This window comes from Cetorhinus maximus, chromosome 10 (genome assembly GCF_964194155.1).
Source record: "Cetorhinus maximus chromosome 10, sCetMax3.hap1.1, whole genome shotgun sequence".
Taxonomy (NCBI): domain Eukaryota; kingdom Metazoa; phylum Chordata; class Chondrichthyes; order Lamniformes; family Cetorhinidae; genus Cetorhinus; species Cetorhinus maximus.
Genome location: NC_135888.1, coordinates 106,883,330 through 106,908,753, shown reverse-complemented (window position 1 = coordinate 106,908,753; position 25,424 = coordinate 106,883,330). Strand labels below are relative to the sequence as shown.

Here is a 25,424-nt window from a genome sequence, read left to right as displayed (position 1 = left end):
ACGCGGCGGCTTCATCTTTGGTAAGGGGGGGCAAGTGTCTATTTTCGCCCATGTAACTGATCAAAAGATATTCTACAGAAAATAATTTATTTCCTACCAGAATTACTAATTATATTTTATCAATATGGTTGAAAATACAACTTCTAAAGACACAGGAACAAGTGATATGCAATGTCATTAGATAAATGAATCCCCCTCAACATGTGAAAATGGGCTAGGCCACAATACCCTTTTCCTGTTCGAATTGTATTTGCGTCAGTGAATGGGTGAATTATGATTGGATAAAATGAGACGTAGGTTAGATTTGATTGGTGTACTGATCGTGAACTGTGATTGGTCACAAGGGTAGCGGTAACGGCAAAGTGATTGGTTGGTGAAGTTAGTGCGGGGCTGGTGATTGGTTAATGCCGACCGGAATGTCCGGGGTGGTTGCTGTTTACTGAGAGCGGAAAGAAGGGTGGAGTGGAGGGGGGGGGAGAACCGGGGACGGGGCTAGGGTGGGGGAGCGGTATCGGGCCGAAACCGGAACCGAGCGGGCCGCTGTGACTCTGGAAACATTTAAAGCAATAACCGTGTTAGTGACTTTGCCGCGGTTCAACTTTCGACGTGATGTCCACTCCGGCGAGGCGGCGGCTGATGAGGGACTTTAAAAGGTGATCAAAAGGATCGGGCCGCGGATGGGAGTTTGTCAAAGTGTCCGGGGGGCCTCGGCTCTGTCTGTCTCTCTGTGTCCAGGGTGTGGATGGTGTCTGTGCCGGGACTGCCATGTCAGCCAGGCCTCTGGTGTTATTCAGCCTCAGTATGCGCCCTGTCTGGATGTCGATAAAAGTAAATGTGAATCTGCGCTGTTAGAGGTTAGGGCACAGCAGCTGCTGGGAAGGTGCAGAGTGTGTGCATCAGTGGCACTGATGCTGCTGACTTTTATTGCCTCTTGTTATTTTTCTACCTCAGTAGAGGATACCAAACACAAGGTTATGCTCCTACCAGCAATTGAGAGTTTATAATTTCCTTTGTTCCGAGTAATAGCCAATAAAATAGATGTACTTAATATTGATTTGGCAAGTTATTCCTTTTAAACTGGTGAAAGATTAGAAATATTGTTATGGAGTTTGTGATTGTTATGTTATTAGAGGCAAATATGCTTAACAATTTGCACTGCATTTCTTCTTCCTCCCACCCACCAATTTTCTCTCCTGCTGTTTGAATGGCTCCACAGATACCAGCAGCTCTCTGTTGCATTGTCTAGATTACCATCCCTCAAGAGTGAGTGCGGACAATGTGTGCGGGCACAATTCTGTCTTGCACTTTCCAGCAGGGATCACTGACAAATGGGTGTTGTGATTTGGGACACTCTGAGATCATTTAAAGGTGATATACAAGTGTAGGTTATTTCTTTAAAACCAAATATGCCTGAACTGCTGGCTAAGCTGAGATCAGCACATTTAACATAGCCCATTGAACCAGGGATGTTGCTGGTCAGGTTGGCTCAATGCCACACTGGATAATGTATTCACTGATTAATCAAGTACAATTTTGATGTGATTCTTAACTTTACTAACTCAAGTTGCTAGCAACACTACTGCCAAATGCATAGATATCAGTACCTCACTCTCTAGTGTTATTTAGTTCAGCCACATTTGAAAATAAAACATTTGAATTGCTGAATGGTTTCACAGTTCAAGTGGACATAGTGCAAGTATCTCTAATTAACATTATGTTTTTAGTTGGTCCTATAGAATTTAGAGCTTGGTGTGCTATTTGTAAAAATATTTTGATTTTTTTAAAGAAAAATCTCTGGTTGGATATGTAGTATTTTTGTGCATCTTTTTTTTGTATGGTACACTGTTCCTGTGAACTGATGTAACTAGAATATCTGTATTTAAGTTACTCTTCCTATGCAGAAGTTACAAGGGGAAACTCGACCAAGTTAATGACAGTTGATGGTAAGGCAGCGTTTGGTGCAAGAACGCATTGAAACTTGTTACTTTCAGCTTTGGGAAGTTCGCTATAGTTTTTTTTAAAACTTGGATTCACATAGTTAATTTCATATCCTCAGTTCACATCCAAGTTCTTCAAAATCAGTCAATTATGTTTGAAGTGTAGTCACTGATTTTGACAGTTTTTTTTTCTTTTCAGCCAAGTGTCTGACATGCAGCACCCAATCAAGTTACTAAGAGATCTGCACTCTTGTAAGATTTATGTTTGGTCAATGTAAAGGGCACCAGCATCTCGCCTCTCCAGTCTAGAGATGTTAGAGCTCAGGCTTGGGTCCCCTCCCCACTTGGAGTATTAGCAATTAAAACCATGCAGCTTACCAGCACCTTGCCCAGTGGTGTTTGCAACACCTGTAAGCAAGTGCAAAGTATCTTGGCTGCAGGTTTCATTACTGAATGAGATTGTCTGCTCAGTTGTTAGTAGCATGATAGAGTACCACTAACCTCCCTGCCCCAGGAATCTGATTACTCAGCCTACTACAGAGGATTAACCTGGCTCCTTGCTTACATCACTGCTCTTTTTATCTTGGAACCACCTCATTGGCAAAGGCATCTTGTGTAACTTGTTGAAAAAACAGCAATATAATTTACACAATGCTAAAACCCTCTAGATACTCTGCTAAGGGGGGGTGTTGCAGCTGGAGAGAAGTAGGCACCAAGCCTTTGTGGGAGAGTCAGGTGACCAGGATTTTGAAAAGGCTTTTAAAGGCAATGAGAAACAGTATGAAGTGGAGGGACTTCCATCAAGTAGGGTAAAGTTTGCTGAAGGCTCTGTCACCAGTATTGGAGTAGAGGAGGGGAATATGTAAGGGAGGCCTAGCAACGGACACGAGTGAATGTAAAGTCAGAGGTTGTTATGGAGATTGGGTGATTTGTAGATGAGTGAAAATTTTAAATTGGTGAAACATAGATTTACAGTAGTAGTTTCTCTCTCCACCAAGACATTAAGTTCATAACCTCTGCTATGTGTTCCCTGGGCAATTTAAGCAGCAGTGCTGAAGGACTAGAAGCAAATTATCTTCCCTCTGAACCTCGGATTGTGTTTATCACAAGGATGATAGAACAGGAAGTGTTTCATATTTTCTCTTAACTCAGTGGCACGTACAGAAATTGCTCAGAAATTTTTATCATCTTGTCAGTCCTATATTCTGATGCCCCTGCTAAATCAGGTGTTATTCTTGTAAATCTATGTATTTCACATTGTTGTCTGACATTATAAAAATTGTTATCGTCTTCTCTTCAACTTCCTCTCTTCTCCAAGACTTTAACTCTTTCTCTGGGTTATGATGCTTCATCCAGTTAGCCATAATTCATCTGTAATAATGAGTGCCTACAAACTATCAGACACTATAGGATATTGATAACTAGTGTGATCCTTCTCCAGTCTAATATCCAAACGTGCACTTCCATCAGGTATTACTGTAGAATTATTGAGAGTGGGAGCCTTGGCCGATTTTTAATTACATGTTTTCCCCTTTCTTTTCTTGTTACCCTTTCTCTACCCAATCGTCATTTCAACTTGGCACTGACTGGGGATTTGAACCTGGGACCTACTAGTCCTTATGGCTCAGCAGTAAAGTATCTTGTATTGAGCCATCATTGGATCCTGCACATTGAATCATTAGCGGGGCAATTGTTTGTAGATTTAGTTAACAGTTCTTTTATAGGACTGTTGAAAGTGCCATAATCCAGACCAGCTTGTTAGGTACAACTCTGTAGGGTGGGGAAGTGTGAGTTCATGCCCAAACAACTGCTTTGGCCTTCTGATTTCTGTTTTACTATAGGAAAGTAACCCTATACTTATATATTACCCCAAAGGAGTGGGAAATTTGAGAAAGCAGTCATCACCAATCAGTCCTTGAACACCACTGGCCCATGCAGACCTTTACACTCTGTCCACTGGCCACCAAGGTCCCCTGCCCCAGGCAGCAGCTTCTGCATGTCCCAGGAAGAGAAGAAATAATTGAAGTAGAAGGGGAGCAAGTATTTTTTGTGTTTGATCTCTCTGTTGCAGAAGACCCTTTACACTGAAGGTCAAGCTAAGGTATGATGCTCGGGCAAAGGCTTATCTGACCTGGAAGTACTAGACAATGTAAATATAGAATCTTGCACAGCAATTAACCCATGCAGTTTCTGACAAGGGAGCAGTGTAGAGGAAGATTTAACTATCATACATAATTCACAAAACAAATACACTCATTTACAGCACAAAAAAAGCCTGGATAATGTTTCGTGTACTTTTTGTATCCTGCTCTTTCCACTCTAACACGTTTATTGTGAAACTGGGTGAAAGCAATTAAAAATGTGACATTTACAGATAGCATAAATTAAGCACATGATATCAACTAAGCAAGGCCTTGTTTGGCTTATTTAAAAAGAGGGCACTAGCTCTTAAATTCCGTTTAATCCCATGAGTGATTAAGTTCAGCCTCTATTTATGCTGTCTATTTTCTAAAAATAACTTGTTTTAGAATCTATTTTGGGACTATTATGAACACGAAGGATGTTCCAGTAAGTTCTGTAAGTCATACGAGTTGGTTTTCATTTCACTCTAGGCTTGTGAAAACTATTGAAAACCATCCTAATCAGTTGTTTAACTGAAGTGGGGAAGATTTATAATCATGTGGCAAGCTAAAATTTTTAGCTTTGGTAGCTCAAAATTGTAGTTAGCTCTGTGACTAACAAAATCTGGGGCAATGTTAGGGGCTTTGAGCAGCATTGGTTGGCAGTTGTTATGCCTCAGGAGTTGGCAGGGCATGGCAAGTCTGTAATCTTCAGAGATCTGCTTTTGGAGAGTGAAAATATTGAATGGCACCCACCCAAGTGGTTGTCTTAAGCATAATTCGTTCATGCCTGGCAGCAAGTTTTGCTCCACCTTCCCTATTTTGGCACAATCATATTGCGCAGTTTGCATCTAGGAAAAAACAATTATAATCGGAGAATCACATGTGGATGGGTGATTTTGAATCTAATACTTATTCAAGTGGGTGTGACTGATCGAGTTGCATGCATAGCTCTCTGGAAGTCTGTATAATGGCTCATACAATGGAACAAGACCCACTGAGTGGAGTAATTTTCTTTTCGTTATTCTGTTTAAGCCTTGTTACAAGTTATCATTAACGAATCACAAGTATTAAGTTTGTGTTTTGAAATGTACTGTGTCTGACTAGGCTGCAAGAGGATCCTCCGGCTGGTGTTAGCGGTGCACCTTCTGACAATAATATAATGTCCTGGAATGCAGTTATATTTGGGTGAGTAATGGAGTCAGAGTCGATCAAGGTGATATATGTTGCTTTGCTTTTAGTGTTGACTAAGGAACGGGGCTAAACAAAAACTTTGTTTCTCTGGGAAAGATCAAACAGAGCTCAAGCACCCACTTACTTGACTCTTACCCGCTACCATTGGAAGGGAGGGAGACTGTTTCATTAAATGCTTTGTGGTAAACCTCTGTCTCCGTCAATTCACCCACTGACTTCTTTTTACCACTTAACGTGTGTTCCCTTTGAATTGGAACTTAGGTGATTATTGTAGAGTGGGTTGGAGCAAGTAAGCCAACAGCAAAAAGAAAATGATCCTTCATTTTCAAGAGCTTTACATGTATTGTACAGAACTTGCACAAAACAAGGCAATACTTGTAGATTACATCTATAAATACACAAAGAATGGATAATTATGTACCAAGACACTTCAAGTTCTTAATATATTTTGAGGAAGGGTGGTGCTGTGGGTGAATGTATGGTTATTGCACTGCTTATACCTGGGTTCAAATATAGCCCAGATTAATGCAGTGAGAGCCTGCTGCCTGTACTGAAATGAGTTTAGAACCATAGTTGGCTTCTTGGTAGATACAAGTCCACAGTACACAGCTTCTCATAATTTGCTACCAAGTTCAGCAATCCTACCCACAAGAGTCACACCTCGATGCAATAGCCCTAACATTGTCTGTGATTTTTAGTGTGGAACTAGTGGGAAAGCTCATCAGGAGAAGAAGGCAGCCATTTGGCCCAGGTTCTGCCATAAAATCAAACTGATCTGATTGTGGCTTTAACTCCACATTCCTGCCTGCCCCCCCATAGCCCTTAGATTTTTGATTGACAAGAAAGTTATCTAACTGAGCCTTGAATATATATATAGTGACCCAGCCTCCACTGCTCTCTGTGGAAGAGAATTCCAAAGACTAACAAACCTCTAAGAAATTTCTCCTCATCTCCATCTTAAATGGGAGACCCCTTATTTTTTTAAACAGTGCCCCCTAGTTCTAGAATCCCCCACAAGAGGAAACTCTTTTCAGCATCTACTCTGTCAAGCCCCCACAGAACCTTGTGTTTAAATAATTCTCCTAAATTCCAATGAATATAGGCCCAACCTGCTGAAACTTTCCTTGTAAGATAACCCCTTCATTGCAGGAATCAGCCAAGTGAACTTCTCTGAACTGCTTCCAGTGCAAACACATCCCTCCTTAAGTAAGGAGACCAAAACTGTACAAAATACTCTAGGTGTGGTCTCATCAAAGCCCCCTACAGCTGTAGTAAGACTTCCAGACATTTTTACTCTATTCTCCTTGCAATAAAAGCCAACGTTCCATTTGCCACCTTAATCACTTGCTCTACCTGCATGCTAGTTTCTTGTGATTCATGTACAAGGACTGCTAGATCCCCCTGTACTGTAGCATTCTGCAGTTTCTGTCCATTTAAACAATATTCTGCTTTTCTATTCTTGCTGCCAAAGTGAACAAGCTCACATTTTGCCACATTATATTCTATCTGCCAAATTTTTGCCCACTCACTTAATGTATCTATATTACTTTGCAGACTCTTTGTATCCTCCTCACAACTTACTTTCTTACCTACCTTTGTATCATCAGCAAATTTGGCTACAATACAGTCTGGTCCTTCATCCAAATCATTAACAATAGATTGTAAGTAGTTGAGGCCACAGCATTGATCCCTTTGGTACTCCACTAGTTACAGTTTGCCAACCTGAAAGTGACCCGTTTACCCCAACTGTTTCCTGTTGGTTAGCCAATCCTCTATCTATGCTAATTTATCACCTCCAACCGCATGAGTTCTTGTGCAATAACCTTTTACGTGGTATCTAATTGAATGTCTTTTGGAAACCCATCTACTGGTTTCTCCCACCTCTCCCACACTGCTCCATCCACTCTACTTGTTATATCCTCAAAGAATTCTAATTAGTCTTTTACAATCAGGCAGAGTCAGCATGTTTTTGTATTATGTTTCTTCTAAATTTCCTGCTACTACCTCCTTAATAATGAATTGTAGCATTTTGCCAATGACAGATGTTAACTGGCCTATTGTGTCCTGCTTTATGGCTGTCTCCTTTCTTGAACAGTGGTGTTAAATTTGCAGTTTTCCAATCCATTGTGGTCATTTTGAGGCCAAGTCTATTGGCAAGGACTCCCAATATTGCTGTGGATAAGTAGGGTATCCCCTGATAGCAACATGATTTCCATGTTAACTGTGTATGTGTGTACTCCAGAAGTTGATGTCCGATTTCTTCCTTTATGACATTGAGCGCTGAAAGCCTCACCATTAGTCTTGTCACAAATTCCAGGCCAATACCTGTTCTGTATTGCATCGCTAGATGTATTTATTCACAAATTATGGGAGAGGTGTACTGTGCTTGTTTTAAAATTTGCACAGATCCTGTGATTGTTATATGCAAATTAAAGTAACCAGCTATTGTAAATGTTTTTTGGTTTTTGTTAATTCCAGATAATTAGCAAGTGTAATCAGTTGAAACAAAAATAGAAGGCTATCTTCAAAGCTTGTAGGTAAATTAACTTCAAGGTAGTTAACCATATGGACTGGGAACTGTCCCATGTTCAATCCCTGGGCTGTATTGGGGTACTACAGTCAGACTCATCGTTCTAATTGTAGTACGCTGCTCTTGATCACAAGCCTGTGATCCCTGGTGGGGAATGTGCATGTGTGTATTGGATGAGAAAGAATCAGGCATTGCAGTAATAATCACTTCGTTAGATGGTCTGACAACATTCACTGTTCAGGCTGACACATGACGAATAGGCATTGAGACAAGGTAATATCGCTGCCATATAAATGGTTCTGTGCAGCAGCATGACTTAATAGTTCTATAAATGGAGGGAGGAAAATGGGCAAAAATAACTGAGAACCTTTGGAGAAGGGATGCTCAACTGTTTTCATTTTATTTGAATAATCTTGGTAAGAATGCAATTGGAGACCCAGAACGGAGGAGGAATATTTGCAAGCTTATTCCAGTAAAGTTTTAACTATAATCATTCCTGGTGGACAAGACTTGGAGCCATTTCAGAATAGTCGTGGCTGATGTAGCCTCTGTTGTCAAGGTAATCTGTGGATGACTCAGTTGCTCACACACAGCAGCCTTAAAAATTGTGCAAATTAACCATAATTTAAGGACAAAATGTTAATGCACTGATTTTAAAAATGTTATATAAATCTTCCATTGAACTATTATTTTCTACTCCTTCAGAATGTAGGTGGTATGTGCTGTTTTCTAATGTGTTAATATTTCTAATGCTTGTTTTTTTCACTTTTTGACTTTTTTCTGCTTCTAGACCAGAAGGAACACCTTTTGAAGATGGTAAGTTAGCATTGCGAACAAAATAAGCCCACTAAATCCTTTTTTTTGTTAATTAATTTGGAGAAATAGTGGGAAAGCAGAGAGAAAGATTAACTTGCTATGTTCCACATGGCATTCCATATCAGGTAGCTTGTGCAGCTGAAATTGAGAATTAAATGTATTCATAATTGGCAGCATGGACTGTGTCTTGCTGGATATCGTGTTGGTCTGTTTACATGTTGGGTCACTGGACTGATTTTAACATTCTTTAACAAGGTACTTGGCTCCTGATGTTGCATAATAAGTATATTGAAGGACTCTAATACTCTGACACAGCAAAATGCATAAGTTCCCAGTGGTCATGCATGAAAAGAATAGTGTGCATATTAATGCTGCTTATTTCTCGTAGACCAGTATTTATTGTGTGTACCTAATTGTTTGGGTGGTAGTGAATCACTTTCTTGACTGTGAGATCTAGGTACACCAGAGTGCTGTTAGGGAGGGAGTTCCAGGATTTCAACCCACTAACAGTGAAGAAACAATATATTTCTAAACCAGGCCGTTGTGTGTCTTCGAGAGGAACTTGCTGGTGATGGTGTTCCCGTGGGCCTGCTGCCTTTGTTCTTTTAGATAGTAGAGGTCATGGGTTTAGGTGGTGCTGTTGATGAAGCCTCAAATGGTACACACTGCAATCACTGTATGCCACTTGTGGAGGGGGTGCATATTTAAGGTGATAGTGAGGTGCCATCAAGCCAGCTGCTTTGTCCTGGACAGAGTGGACCCACAGGATGTTTTTGTGGGTGGGGGTGCGGTATTCAGCACTGATAATCCCGTTGAATGTCAAAGAGAGGTGGATAAACTCTTCTCTTATTGGATTTGTCCATAAAGCTGCATCACACTTTGAGTCACAACACCTTAATGATGAGGCAGAGTGGCAGCAGAGAATAAAAGAAAAGGAAGCAAATTCTGCACTGCAGATTCCACTGCCCCATGGGACATCCTGCCCCATATGCCCAAAGACCTGTGGCTCGAGAATTGGCTTGTTCAGTCACATGAAGACCGATGGCAGAAGCTGTGACCCTCAAATTGATGAGCAGCCAAAGATGACAATCTGTACTTGTTGCAGTCATAAATTGCTTCTTGTATAATATTTTGCAGGGGAGAGTTGGACATCAAGCAAAAAAGTTTGGAAGGTGGGGTAGAAGAAAGGCGTATTTGAAGAGAGGTCCATATGAAGCTTTAGGAATTGATGCTTGAATGGTTATATCACTCTGCCTTATACATAGAATTTTACAACTGCTTTCATATTGCAGAAATGCTTCTTTTGTATTGCCGCAAGGAGGTATAGTTACTCCGAGATTTTGTAGAGTATTGCGAACTCTTAAAGCTTTTTCTTGAGTAAAGCTTCCCAGGAGATTGAATGAGAGATTGGTGGTTATAATTCATGACTACTATCTGCTTGATAACTTTTTTTGCTAATATTATGTACAATAAAGAACTATTTGATTTTCTGTTTATAGGTACTTTCAAATTGGTTATAGAATTTACAGAAGAATATCCTAATAAACCTCCAACTGTTCGATTTGTGTCAAAAATGTTCCATCCAAATGGTAAATGTTAAAAATTCTTTTACAATATATATTTCAATTTTTAAAAATTAACATGTAATTGACTCATCATGGGATATAGTACCATGATAGCTTTCTGGTGTCTTGCCCAGTTGGTCATTCTTCACATGTGAACCTAGATAGTATAAATTAGGTAACTGACTGTAGGAATTGTTTATAGCAGATCTGATCCTGCAACTTTATGCACATTTCCAGTAAGAATCTTTGGACAATAATTAGGAATGGGAACCTTGATGTTATTTCTGTTTCCTGAATCTCACCCACCCCCAAATCTGGAGGATACTGAAACCAATTCGCCAAGAGTGCAATTCCTAAACAGCCAGTGAATTGGTGAACGCTTTCACTTTGAATGCTGTTAATCTCACTGTAAAATTCTTGGAAAAAGTACCCATTTGTTGAATGAGGTGTAATTGGATTTTTAATGGTGTACTAAGTTCATAGTTACTATTAAACACTCTGGGCCTGAAAATCTATTTTTTTATTTGTGGACTGTTGGATTTCCCCATTATGATTAAAAGAAAATCCACATATTTTAAAATATATTTTGTTAAATGCATGATTCACGAGAATGCTTCCAGGGCTGAGGAACTTCAGTTATGAAGATAGATTGGAGAAGTTGGATCTGTTTTCCTTGGAGAAGGCCAAGAGGTGACTTGATAGAGGTATTCAAAATCATGAGGGACCTGAATAGAGTAGATAGGGAGAAACTGTTCCCTGTCGTAAAATGATTGAAAATGGGGGGGACAGATTTAAAATAATTGGCAAAAGAAGCAAAAATGATATGTTAAAAAAAAACTTTTCCACACAGAGAGTGGTTAAGGTCTAGAATGCACTACCTGAGAATGTGGTGGAGGCAGGTTCAATAAAAGCTTTCAAAAGGGAATTAGATTATTATCTGTAAACGGAAGAATGTGTAGGGTTACTGAGAGAAGGCAGGAGAATGGCACTAGGTGAATTGCTAATTCAGTGAGCCATTACAAACACGATGATCCTTCTGCACTGTAACAATTCTGTACATCTTTGTTTATAATATTTTAGCTTCTATCTTAATCCAGTCGTCATTTACTTTGCTATCTGAAAGTTTAAATTTAAAAAGTGAAGCGATTCAGTGCTTTAACTTCCTAATTTGCTGTCTGTAAGAATACTTAAATAGGATTGGCTGCTTATCTTGCTTGCTGATGCTGCTGGACATCTTAAGATCCCCTTGACTTGGTGTCAGATTTAAACTGCTGTGAGGAGAGGGGAAATCCATGCCACAGAGATTGCTAGATTTTTATGGGCAGCTTTCTTTAAAGTCAGTGGTGGATGCGCACTGTTGCTTAACCGCTGACTGCAAAATCCAGGTTTCAGGTTCTGGCTAAATCTCTGTTAATGGGATCCTCTACAGAGAGAGCTGTCAACCTTCCTCTGGGAACCCCAGATGCAATGAATGTGAAGTTTCCTTTTCTGACTGTGGTTTGGCAAGTATGATTCTAAGTTAAATATCAATTTATAAAACCTGTATGGCCCATTCTGATGTTATATGATATATTGTGAGGAAGAAAGCAACAGTGCAGTTTTTGAATATCACCCTTAATGGTCTGGTTCATAGAGAATTTGGAAAGAAGAGTCAGTGGCAATTTTCAAAACCCTAAACATACTAATACTAAACCTATTAAGTATTTAAAAGGAGGAGAGTAGCTAAAGTAAACAGTGGTCTCTTAGAAGCAGAGACAGGAGTAATTATCATGGGCAATGAGGAAATAGCAGAGACTTGACCAAACATTTTGTGTCTGTCTTCACAGTAGAAGACACAAGTTACATACCAGAAATGGAGGGTACCCACAGACTAAGACTAAGAGTGAGGAACTTAAGGTAATTAAGATTAGTAGAGAAAAAGCATTGGAGAAACTTAAGACACTAAAAGCTGACAAATCCCCAGGGCCTGATGGCAAACTTCTAGGGTTCTAAAAGAAGTAGCTGCAAAGATAGTGAGTACACTGGTTATGATTTTCTAAAATTCTATAGATTCTGGAATGGTCTGAGTGGGTTGAAAGCTAGAAAATGTAACTCCATTATTCAAGAAAGGAGGGAGAGAGAAAATGGGACTATGGTCAGTTAGCCTGATGTCGGTTGTCGCAAAAATGCTGGAATCCATTATTTTAAAAGTCTTAATAATACACTTGGAAAATCATAGTATGATCGGTCAACATGGTTTTACGAAAGGGAAATATTTTTTGACAAAATCGTTACATTTTTTGAGGGTGTAACCAGTAGGGTTGATAAAGGGGAGTCAGGCAATGTAATATACTTGGATTTCCAAATGACATTCAATAAGGTGCCATTCAAAAGGTTAATATGCAAGATAAGGGATCACAGAGTTGGCATGGATGGAGGATTAACAGACAGGAAGCAAGGAGTAGGGATAAAAGGGGCATTTTCAAGTGATGGGCTGTAAGAATCAGTGGCACCTCAGCTATTTACAATCTATATTAATGACAAACAAAGGGGCAGAGAGTAATGTATCCAAGTTTGCTGATGTTACAAAGCTAGGTGTGAATTTAAGCTGTGAGGAGGACACAGAGGCTACAAAGAGATATAGACAAGTTAAGTGATTGAGCAAAAAAGTCACAGATGGAGTAGAATGTGGGGAAGTGTGAATAGAAAAGTAGAATATTTTTAAAAGATGTGAAATTTGTAAATATTGATGTTCAGAGAGACTTGCCTATACCTGTACAAGGAACATGAAGCTAGCATGCAGATACAGCGAGCAATTAGGAAGATAAATGTTACAGTGGCCTTTATTGCAAGAAGATTGGAATGCAAGAATAAGGAAGTCTTGGTACAATTACATTAGGCTTTGGTGAGACCACAAGTGGAGTACTGTGCTCAATTCTGATCTGTATATGTAAGGAAGGAGGTACACTGTACATTCACTAGCTTGCTTCCTGCAATGAGTGGGTGGTCCAATGACTGGCTGAGTCATTTGGGCCAAAACTCTTTGGAAATTAGAAGAATGAGAGGTGATCTCATTGAAACGTAGAAGACTCTGAAGGAGCTTGGCAGGGTAGAGACTGAGAGGTTGTTTCCCCTGTTTGTACCCACTTGTTCTAGTTTCCCTAGTCTCAGGATAAAGAGTTGATCATTTAGGACTGTGATGAAAAATTGCATCACTGAGGATTTTGATTCTATGGAATTGTCTACCTGTTGTGGATGCTCTATCGTAGAGTATACTCAAGGTTGAGGAAAAATAGCTTTTTGTGTCTCAAGGGAATCTACGGATATGGGGAGTGGCCGGAAAGTGGAGCTGACACAGATTAGCCATGGTTGTATTGAATAGAGGAGCAGGCTCAAGGGGATCTATGATCTATTCCTGCACTATTATATTCTTACCTTTTTTATTATTTTTGTTATAGTTGCTGTCTGGCTAATAACCAACATTTTATCCGTACAATATATTCCAAAACCAAAGCAATAAGCCAGCTGCAGTTGTCATATAGTGACATTTTTTTTACTGTCAGAAACAAAATTTCCTGCAGTGTTTTCTATTTTCAGTTTATGCAGATGGCAGCATATGTTTAGACATTTTGCAGAATCGCTGGAGCCCAACCTATGATGTTTCATCAATTTTAACGTCTATTCAGGTAATTTTTCTCTCATTAAACATTATCTGATCTATCTATGCAATCTATTAAATAGTGTTCCTGAAGTCACTTACTGTCGTTTTCATGGTTAATTTGGTTCTCTCTTGCCATCCGCAAATTTATATTTTTGTCCCCATAGGCAATCCATATCAAGTGCTTTTATTTACATAATATCTTTTTATGTAGAGCAGTGATCCCAACACTGACCTTTTTGAAACACCACTGTTTATTTTCCTCCTGTCCAAAAGACGTCCATTAACTAATTTGTTTTCCATCCTTTTAAACCAACTTTCTATCCACAGAGCTATACACACTTTAATACTGTCAGCTTTCATTTTATTAACAAGTCTCCAGGGCAGTCTTTTGACAATCCACATGCATAATATTTGTTGCGTTCTCTTCATCAATTACTACATTATCCCCCCCAAAGACCACAATGTAAGACATGATTTATAAATCTATGTTGGAAGTTTTTAAGAGGGAGAATGTCTTTCTAAGTGAATATTTCTTTCTATATGTTAAGATGTTAATCTTCTAGAAGCTTATCCACTGCTGATGTTAGGGTGACTAGTCTGTAGTTACCTGATTATCCTTTTCTCCCTCTTGAACAGAGGTGTTAAATTGGCAGCCCCCATTCCAATCTCAATATCCAAGGATGAGAGAATTTTACAGTCTCTGCTCTGAGCCCCTTAACATCCTGGGACTATGTGCCATCAGAGCCGGTGCCTTTTCCACTTTTGAGTCCCGTCTACTTTTTTCAGTACTACTTCCTTGCCAATAGTTATACTATCTAGTTGCTCCATCTTATCCTCTTGTATCCTTTCATTCCACTGTTGTTTTCCTTTCATAAAAACAGAGCCAAGGTACTCATTGGTACTCATTTATTCTCCATTTTCTCTCTTGTCTCTTAATTGGCTGTAGTCTTTAACTATTTTTGTCATAATCCTTTCAGTTTTTATTTGCTATCTTTGTTCATATCCATCTATTCATTTTTACTTCTATTTTTATACTGTTTGATTTTTCTTTTCTGTTGGCCCTAGATTTGTCATATGCCCAAGTCTCACTTCAATTTTAAATATTCATCTCCAAAATTCCAACTTTTGCTGCAGCCTTGCTTCTAACTAAGGAAAATTAGTTTTGTATGTTATTCCTCGGTTTGAAAGTTTCCCATTGCCAATATTCCTGTCTCCTCTATCACCATCCTTGGGTAGGGATGCCAGTTGACAGGACAGACTGACCACCAGAAGTGGTGGCACAGTAGTATGGAGTCAGGAGGGAGTGGCCATGGCAATCTTCACATTGAGCCTGGACCCCATGAAATCTCATGGCATCAGGTCAAACAAGGGTAAGGAAACATTCTGCGATTACCACCTACCTCTTCCTTCAACTGATGAATCTTTGCTCCTTCATGTTGAACAGTACTTGGAAGAAGCAAGGGAATGGAAAGTACTCTAGGTGGGGGACTTCAATGTTCATCATCAAGAGTGGCTCAGAAGCACCACCACTTACCAAACTGGCTGAGTCCTGAAGAACAATCTGCCAGACTGGGCCTGCAGCAGATATTGAGAGAACCAGCACAAAGCAAAAACCTATTTGGTGTCATCCTCACCAATCAAACTGTTGCAGATGCATTTACCCTTGACAGTGACTGCCACACAGTCCTTGTGGAGATTAAGTCCTGCCTTCACACGGAGGAAAATCTCCATTGTGTTGTGTGACACTATCACTGTGTTAAGTGGGATTTGTTCAGAACAAAATCTAACTCAAAACTGGGTATCCATGAGGACTGTGGGCCATCAGCAGCAGCAGAATTGTATTATATCAAAATCTCTAAACTCATGATACAGCATATCCATCACTCTACCGTTACCATCAAGCCTGGGGGCCAACCCTGTTTCAATGAGGAGTCTGGGAGAGCATGCCAGGAGCAGGGCCAGGCATACTAAAAATGAGGTGGGCAACCTGGTGAAGCTACAACACAGGACTACATGCATGCTAAAGAGCAGAAACAACAAGATATAATCAGAGCTAATTGGTCCCATAACCAGCAGATCAAATCGAAGTTCTGCCACATTCTGTTATGAAGGTGGTGGGCAATTAAAATATTAACAGGAGGAGGAAGTTCCACAAACAACCCCATCCTCAATGGCAGAACCCAGCATGGCTCCAGAGCTCAATACAGCCAAATATGGACAAAAAGGCTGGACAAAGATGAGATTAGAGTGACTTGCCTTGAAATCAAAAAAGCATTTGGAAGTGTGGCATCAAAGAGCCCTAGTAAAATTAAAGTCAATGACAATATGATGGAAACTCTCCACTGGCTAGAACCACATGGGAGGTTAGTTCAGAAGGTTCAGACACTTGGTATCCATGGAGAGGTTGTAAACTGGATTCGAAATTGGCTGTGTGGGAGAAGACAGAGAGTGGTAGTGGATGATTGCTTCTCAGACTGGAGGTCTGTGAGTAGTGGTGTGTCTCAGGGATCTGTACTGGGACCATTGTTGTTTGTTGTCTATATCAATGATTTGGATGATAATGTGGTGAATTGGATCAGCAAGTTTGCTGATGACACTAAGATTGGAGGCGTTGTGGACAGCGAGGAAGGCTTTCAAAGCTTGCAGAGAGATCTGGACCAACTGGAAAAATGGGCCAGAAAATGGCAGATGGAATTTAATGCGGAAAAGTGAGGTGTTACATTTTGGAAGGTCAAACCAAGGTAGGACATACACAGTAAATGGTAGGGCACTGAGGAGTGCGGAGGAACAAAGGGATCTGGGAGTTCAGATACATAATTCCCTGAAAGTGGCGTCACAGGTAGACAAGGTTGTAAAGAAAGCTTTTGGCATACTGGCCTTCATAAATCTAAGTATTGAGTATAGGAGTTGGGATGTTATGATGAGGTTGTATAAGACATTGGTGAGGCCAACTTTGGAGTATTGTGTGCATTTCTGGTCGCCTAACTACAGGAAGGATATCAGTGAGATTGAGAGAGTGCAGAGAAGATTTACTAGGATGTTGCCGGGTCTTAAGGAGTTGAGTTACAGGGAAAGATTTAACAGGTTAGGACTTTATTCCTTGGAGCGTAGAAGAATGAGGGGAGATTTGATAGAAGTTTACAAAATTGTGAGGGGTATAGACAGAGTAGATGCGAGTAGGCTCTTTCCACTTAGATTAGGAGAAATAAACACGAGAGGGCATGGCTTTGGGGTGAAAGGGGAAAGGTTTAGGGGGAACATTAGGGGGAACTTCTTCACTCGGAGAGTGGTGAGAGTGTGGAAGGAGCTACCATCTGACGTGGTAAATGCAGGCTCACTCTTAAGTTTTAAGAATAAATTAGATAGATACGTGGATGGGAGAGGTCTGGAAGGTTATGGATTAGGTGCAGGTCAATGGGACTAGCAGAATAATATTTCGGCACAGACTAGAAGGGCCGAATGGCCTGTTTTCTGTGCTGTAGTGTTCTGTGGTTCTAACCATACCTGGGACAGAGGAAGATGGTTGTGATTATTGGAGGTCAGTCATCTCAGCCCAGGATATTGCTGCAGGAATTTCTTGGGATAGTGTCTAGCCCCAACCATCTTCAACTGTTTCATTATTGACCTTCACTCCATCATAAGGTCAGAAGTGGGGCTGTTCTTTCCCTATATCCCTGCAATTTTTCTCCTAAGTATTTACCTCATTTCATTTTGAAGGCTACTATTGAATCTGTATCCAACACCCTATCAGGCAGTTTATTCCAGATCCTAATCATTCCTTACGTGGAAAAAATGTGTTTTTGTCATGTTGCTTCTGTTCTTCTGTCAATCACCTTAAATCTGTATCCTTGGGAACAGTTTCTCTTTATCTATCCAAACACTTGTTGATTTTAAGCACTGCTATCAATTCTCCACTTAACCTTTCCTGATTTTAAGGAGAAGAACACCAGCTTCTACAGTCTAATGTAACTGTAATCCCTCATCCCTGGATAGTTGAATGATTAAATGTTTGTACCTCTACAGATTTTTAAAATATAAGATATAGTACTGTATGCTACTATTATATCAGCGCCTGGCATGGCTTCTTAACTCATGTTTTATGCAATCATAATTGGATTCACTAGTCATTAGCAGTGAAATATATACTTGGCAGATGCAGCAATAATCTTGACTAAGATGGGCCAATTGTGTATTATAGTATTTGAAGTTTCTATTAATTAATTTGTCTTTGATCCAGCACATTTTGCATTAAGGATGGAAAGGGCCTGATTAGTCAGTTACTTATAGTCAGGTGATTGGAGTTTGAACATTTCTGTGGCTCCACCTTTCACTGACTGGTGCTCAATGCGAATGCACAGCTGCTTGTATTTGGACTGCCTGTGTGTTATGTAAAAGCAGTTTTTGTCTGGTTGGCTTGCGCGCCTGGAATACATTTTGCCAGGCCTTTTTAATGGATATTTGTTACTGATGGGAAGGCATATCGGAAATACCGCTGAAGTACCATCGTATTTGTTGAAAAATTGTGGTTTCATAGTATCCTAAGATGTGATCCCGGCAGGTAAGGCTATCATTGCCAGCACACATTTGTTTAAGTTGATTCCCTGTTATGTCTGATGAACTCAGAAGTGCCAATTGTTATATGACAATTCCATGTCACAATCTAGACACTGTGTTCATGTAACTTAGAATGACTAATCTTTTATTGCAACTGCAACAAAAATAATTTTCCCAACTTCTAAATGCCAGTTAGTTGAGCTTAATTACTTCATTTCGGTTCATACCCAAAAGCAAATGAACCCAATGTTTCATGTTTGGTGCTCAGTACCACTCAGATACCTCAGATACTGAAGTAGTCCGTGTGCACATGCAGAAAGACCTGGGGCAAGATCTTCCAGTTGGCAAGCGGGGGCGGGGCCTGCTCCCCAATGTGTAAAATGACGCAGGATGACATCGAGTGGAACTCCTGACATCACCCTGCATCATTTCCGTTTTCAAGTCGGCAGGGCGCGGCTGAGTCAGCTACGCACCCGCCGACCTGTCAACAGCCTATTGAGGCCATTGAAAAACTAATTAAGGTCATTAATGGATCTGCCCGTCCAACCTTAAGGTTGGCGGGCAGGCCAGGAGCCCTGGCGGGCTTCGGAGAAAGCATGAAACCTCATCCATGGGCAGGATGAGGTTTCAAGAGAGTATTTAAATTTTTATTAAAGGTTTCAATAAAAGTTATGGACATGTCCCAACTTATGTGACAGTATCACATGTCAGGGAAATTTTTTTATCATTTGTATTACAAATTTTAAATCGAAGCCAATCTCCCTGAGACAGCACTTAGCCTCAGGAAGAGCTGTCTTCTCCCCCCCTTATCAATTTTCCCCCTGGTCAACATTTAGACTGAGGTTGATAAGTGGCCAGTAAGATTTGCACCACACAAGGACCAGGCAATGACCATTCCAACAAGAGAGAACCTAACCATCTGCCCTTGACATTCACTGGTATTGCCATCACTGAATTCCCCCACCATCAACATTCTGGGGTCACCATTGACCAGGAGCTTAACTGAACTAGAACAGAGACTGTGAATTCTGTTGCCAGTAACTCCCCTTCTGACTTCCCAAAGCCTGTCCACCAACTACAAGGTACAAGTCAGGAATGCGATGGAAAACTCCACTTACCTGGATGAGTGCCATTCCAACAACACTCAAGAAGCTTGGCACCATCCAGAACAAAGCAGCTTGCTTCATCAGCCTCCCATTGATCAGCATAAATATCACTGTCTCCACCACCAAAGCACAAAGGCAGCAGTGTGTACCATCTATAAGATGCACTGCAGCAACTCACCAAGGCTCCTTAGACAGCATCTTCCAAACCCACAACCTCTTATCACCTAGAAGGATAAGGGCAGCAGGTGCATGGGAACACCAGCAAGTTCTCCTCCAATCCACAAAACATCCTTACTTGGAACTATATTGCCATTCCTTCACTGTCTCTGGGTCAAAATCCTGGAACTCCCTAACAGCATTATGGATGTACTTACTCCACATAGACAGCAGTGGTTCAAGAAGGGGGCTCACCACCACCACCACCTTGATAGCAATCAGGGATGGACAATAGACACTGCCATTGCCAGCAACATCCACATACCATGAACAAATAAAAATAATGAAAATGTTTGCTATTTTGCACACACACTGGCTCCAGCATTTCCTACGTTGCAGAAGTATTAATTGATTGTGAAGCACTTTGACATCCTGAGATTGTCAAAGGCATTTTATAAATTCAAGTTCTTTTGTTAAGTCACTGGAATTGTGCATTTGATAATTAGTTTTGGTGTGTGGAATCCAATACCCATTAGGAACCTAGCTAAGATTGTCCCAAACTATTTTTCTTGATAGATAAATGTACTTTTCCTTAAAACAATCAGCAGTAAAGGATGAATTTTGATCTATTGTGCTTCTGTTCTAATCACATGACTTTTTAAAAAAAATTCAAGAACAAAATTGAGACTGATGATCTAAACAAATTTAGCAAATGAAGAAATGGAAAAACTTGAATACGATCTAGTTGGTTAGCAGGAAGGGCTCTCACATTCAGCTAGACTGGTTTGATTTAATTTTTTTGCCCTGCTCCATTTTTTTTCCCCCCTATTTCACCAGTTTTAAATGAAAACAGTTTTTGGCAGGCTCAGCCTGTATGAAACTGCCCAGGGTCCAACTGTCAATTCAAACTCACTACTAGGATGGTGCATTAGAGTGTGCTTTTCAGAGTTTGGGGTTAAGATAGATTGTGAAAGCAAAACTGTTGAAACTTTACTCTTCTTTTAGTTTGTGCTACATTTCACCGGAGGCTCTCAGATTTTGCCACTGATGACAGAAGAGCAGCTTTGATTCTAATCTTAGCTGTTTTTTAAGAAAATATACAGTAATTCCTTATTTTGTCATACTTCATTAAGACAGAGTAAAGGGAGCTATGGTAATCCCAGTTATCATATCCTACTTGACTAATTTGAATATTTCTATTTGCAGTATAATTCCATCAAAGTAAATAGAAATGATTCTTTACCCGTCACTGACATTCTCCACCTTTTGGTAAAAATTAATTCTCTCCCTAATTTATGTGCCAACATAATGGGCCTGTGTCGAAGATTGTCGACATGACATTCTAATCTGAACTCAGCCAGAGTCAATACTAAATGCACAGTGAACGTGAGAGGAAAAATCACCTGTGACCTTGTCATGGATCATGTAGCAACTGGTCCCAAATTCTTATTAGCAAAGCTCTGGAAGAAAATCAGATGCCCACTGATTTAGCTGTAGATTGACATAGCACACCTAATTGTTCAGAGTGGGGGGAAGCTTTCTTTTTAATTAAGCTTTATTTACTATGTTAGAAAAGCTTAAAGAAAATCAGAATGAGTGATATGGAGTGAAATGCCCAACTCTAACACTAACTGTTTGCTCTTCTTGTCTAGTCCCTACTTGATGAACCAAACCCAAATAGTCCAGCAAATAGCCAGGCTGCACAGCTTTACCAAGAAAACAAACGGGAATATGAGAAGAGGGTATCAGCTATTGTAGAGCAGAGCTGGAGTGACTGCTAACCTACAGCAACAACAATCCTCTGTCAACTGCCCAATGCATTATTTTACCTGAGTAAATGCAAACAAAGTGTCATAAGACTGGCGGAAGAGTCTGCATACGTTCTTTGCTGACATTCTTAAAGAATTTTAACCCTTTATCATTTGTGCTGTTAAAGGGTTCTTTTGTGTTGCATGATGTGAATTTGTAAGCAGTATTTGATAAACTCGTACACTGTATGGTCTCTATCCTTGTTTCGGCTTCATCACTGACCCAACTTGACATTAACCAGTGTATTAGCACCTTACTGATGTGAGTGAGAGTGAAGTGTTGAATTGCTAACAGCAAAATCTGATTGGAATTGAGGCAAATCTTGGTTTTGAGATCCATTAAATTTCTAGTTCAACAATATATACTGGTGTCCTGATCACCAGTTGCAACACCTGAAGTACATTTGAAGAGGAGGGCAATTACAATGTAATTTGCTTAGCAACAGCGACCAACCTTGTTGTGACGTTGGTTTAATGGAGAGTTGCTTTTTACAGCATGTCTCACTCTAGATTGGTAATAAGCTGGCTTTTTCTTTTCATACAATTTTGCAATATAACTGTGCTGAACTAGATCTCAATGGGAGGATACTTTTCCACATTATCTTGCATTTTATTTTGAGGGTGGTTGGAGGGGATGTCTTTATTTTATCACATGGGACAACTGTACCATCTGTCAAATCTGATTGGCACAATGTGACTGGAAGCAGCTGTGTTTACAGCCAGCACTTTGTCATGTAGATAAATAAGAGAAAGCTTGAATGTGTAAACCAGGCAAAGGGCAGGTGCTTCTATTATATGGGTGCGCACACAACTGTAATAATTTGTCGCTTTGTGCCTGCTATGGATGACTAATGCCTACCTGCACTTTGATATATCTCTCATTTGTAAATGCTCTGCACAGCTAAATTCATGAATGCACCAAGGAAAATTAGAAGACTGCATATATTTGATATGCATGTCAGCTTCCAAGCATCAATTACTTCATTTGGGGAAGATTTTCAAATCATTTATCACACCAGACAATCTGTTCCAGCCAAAAAAATTCTCTCCCTTTCAAATTATTCACTTTTTCCATCGAGAGATTCATTTCTGGAAGATCCCACAGGTACTGTCAAAGCAAGTGTCCATTTTTTCATGCAAGTTGGGATGGGCAGTGAATGTAAAAGCTTCACAGCCAAAGCTGATCTCATCTGATGCCCATTTAAGTGAGGTTTTTAATTTAAATACCTCATTTTTTAAATCAATTGGTAACGGGCATCCTGTACGCCAGAGAGCAAAAATCAAATCTTTTTGAAAGGAACAATAATCCTTATTATCTGTACTGTTGTAAATGTTCAGTATCCTCTTGATATCTTCATTTTCTGATTAGCTACTGTAAATGGGGGACAACTTTGGTGCTCTTGCCTGTGCTAAACAAAAGATTATGCTTTGTGCTTGGGGATATTCTGTGTAAAGCTAAGAGTTTCATTTTAAGATGCTACCTTCTTTCAGATCTGCAGAACTATTTAGACCAAAAAGAAACCCTCAAATATTTCTAAATTTGAATGGAAAATTTCTTGTATAGAGTATGCACAGCTTCCCCCTCCCCCCATCCCTGCCCCAAATATTGGGATAGTACAACCAATTAGCTTGTAAACATCTTCATGAATGCCTGTTGTGCCATGCTAGTACAGAATTTTTCCCTGCAATAATGGTGGGTGGTTTTCCTGACAGGCAGCCAAACTTCAAGGAAAGTCAGCTACGCTTTCTTACCCAGGAGATTAAGAGCATCTATTCTTTATTGGTAAACGCTTGGCAGGAAGCACCCACAGTTTTGTTTATTTTCCAGGAGGGAATAGTTTCAGGCCTTACCATGACTAGGGGTCACCATGGTGAGGTTGGTAGTTCAGGTGAGGATCAATCCCTTTGAGGAGCTTTGGTTTAGTGATGCATGTGTGTGAAAATAATTTAACTTTTTTCTTCTTTTGCTGTAATTAACTTTACTGTAATTGCCCATTGTGTTTCTATTGGAATGTTGTAATGTTTTACAAATGGTTAGATTTTCTGCTGTGGTTTGTGAAAATTAATTATCTCTGTTAATGCTGTACAAAGGATTTCTTTTATTCCTTGTTTTGTAAAGATGTATTTTTTTTCTTTTAAAACTTAGCTCCCTTTAAGGTGCATCAACCATTTTTGTATCCTATTCTACAGTGCTTTTTATAAGGAAGTCAGTGACGGAAATGTATTTATGATTCTGTTCAAGTAATTCAAAAGTAGTAACTGGTTGCCATCTATTTTGCTGAAGAAAAATATATGATTAATTCACTTAATGTAACAGTGTTTTATACAAAAAGTGATTAATGATATCAACTATGTGATGTTTGCCAAGGTAGTGTTTTTTTTTTTTTGCCTTGTTTTTACTCTTATCTCCCTCTTTGGGGCTTGGAAAACAATTGAGCATTTGATGGGCTTGTGTTCCATTTTTGTAAGGTAACACAGGCGAGAACGTTGGTAGCCCTCTGGGCTCCGCAGTTTCATGATGCTTGTATGTTGTACAATATGTATTGATGCAAACACTTTTTTTTCAGATTTTTTTAAATAAAAGCTTTACTTTGAGAATATAAGTGCTTTTGAAAATATATAGTAAGGAATTTTATATTGCCTTGTAATTGCTGTTCACTATCAACGAATGCAAAAATGTATTTACAGAATAATTCCAACTGCGGAATGCAATTTTGCTGTCTTGATTCATCCATCTAAAGGGATCCTAACATCAACCTGGTGGTGTAACCAATTGTTTCTTAAATGATCCCCGGGTTTATTGTTCAGCTACTCTATCTGGCTATTTATTCTACACATTGATCACCCTGTGGAAAGAAAGATTTCCTGGCACCAATCCTAAAAGTATCTTTCTGTTGTCTGAACATGTCCCCAAGGTCTACTCTTGCAGTTTGAAGTAATATACCGGGTTAAGCTTTTTTCTATACTCAACCATCTTTTATCCTTCTGAGATCACCTGTTGATTGTCTTGTTTCCAGGTTGAAAAGCCCAATTTCTCCAATCTTTTCTCCTAACAACGGGAGTAACCTTATGATTCTTTCCACTTGAATGCCTCTCTCGTTTCCTGGTGACCAGAAGACCATCTAATAATCAAGGTATAGTCTGACCACAACATGAAGTTGATCATTACCTCCACTGATTTGCATTTCCCTGTTTTTAGCAATTTAATTCAACATCTTGTTGACTTTAGAATTATAGAATGGTTACAGCACAGATGGAGGCCTTTTGGCCCATTATGTCTGTGCCAGCTCTCTCTAAGAGTTACTCAGCTAGTCCCACTTATCTGCCTTTTCTCTGTATTGGTGCATTTTTTTTCTCTTCAGATAATTATCCACTTCCTTTTTCAAAGCCACAATTGAATCTCCCTCAACCATTATTACTCAGAATTTGTTAGATCTATTAAGTATTAAGTCTTCTAAGATTCCTAGGTCTCTTTCAGCTTCGTCCATAGCTAGTTCAAGACCATTCTTGGAGTAGGTGTGCCATCTTTGTTTTTCTCTCTGTATGTAGAACATTACATTTCTGCCAATTTTAATGCCTTGTCAATTCTTTGCGTAGTGAGATTCTTCCAGTTTCACTTCCCTCCTTGTTTAGTATCATCTGAATTTGTACTGGGGTCATTTATGTAAATTAGAATTAGTTATGGTCTCATTGTTGAGCCCCGAGGTATCCCACTCGAGACTTTCCCACCCTGCACACTGGCTTCACTATATTCTGCGTGTTTTGAGTTATCTTCAAGTGGGATTTTCTGTTAGGTCCACACCAAGTTAAGTCTGCACCGTCCAAACTCGCATTTAACAGTCGACATTTTGTTTTGGGTTTTGCAAGCGAGGGCTGGTTGAATACATTCTGCCTATTGCGCACAATCAAAGAAACGTGCTGAAACAAAAACAGAAAATGTTGGAAAAGCTCAGCCGGCCTGATAGCTCCTGTGGAGAGAGAAGCAGAGTTGACGTTTC

General features: G+C 39.8%; 1 protein-coding gene and 1 long non-coding RNA gene across 2 annotated transcripts; both read left to right on the top strand.

Moving 5' to 3' along the window:
• Nucleotides 1-434: 434 nt before the first annotated feature.
• ube2b (ubiquitin-conjugating enzyme E2B (RAD6 homolog)) lies at nt 435-24,029 on the top strand. The gene is made up of 6 exons (XM_078550951.1): nt 435-653; nt 5,165-5,245; nt 8,572-8,597; nt 10,097-10,186; nt 13,739-13,827; nt 21,271-24,029. The coding sequence occupies exons 1-6, from the start codon at nt 610-612 to the stop codon at nt 21,397-21,399; spliced, it is 459 nt and encodes a 152-aa protein (XP_078407077.1). The 5' UTR covers nt 435-609; the 3' UTR covers nt 21,400-24,029.
• LOC144685925 (uncharacterized) lies at nt 13,839-19,042 on the top strand. Its single transcript, XR_013577814.1, has 2 exons — nt 13,839-16,169; nt 17,316-19,042. It is a non-coding gene; the product is annotated as an uncharacterized LOC144685925 (long non-coding RNA).
• Nucleotides 24,030-25,424: the final 1,395 nt, after the last annotated feature.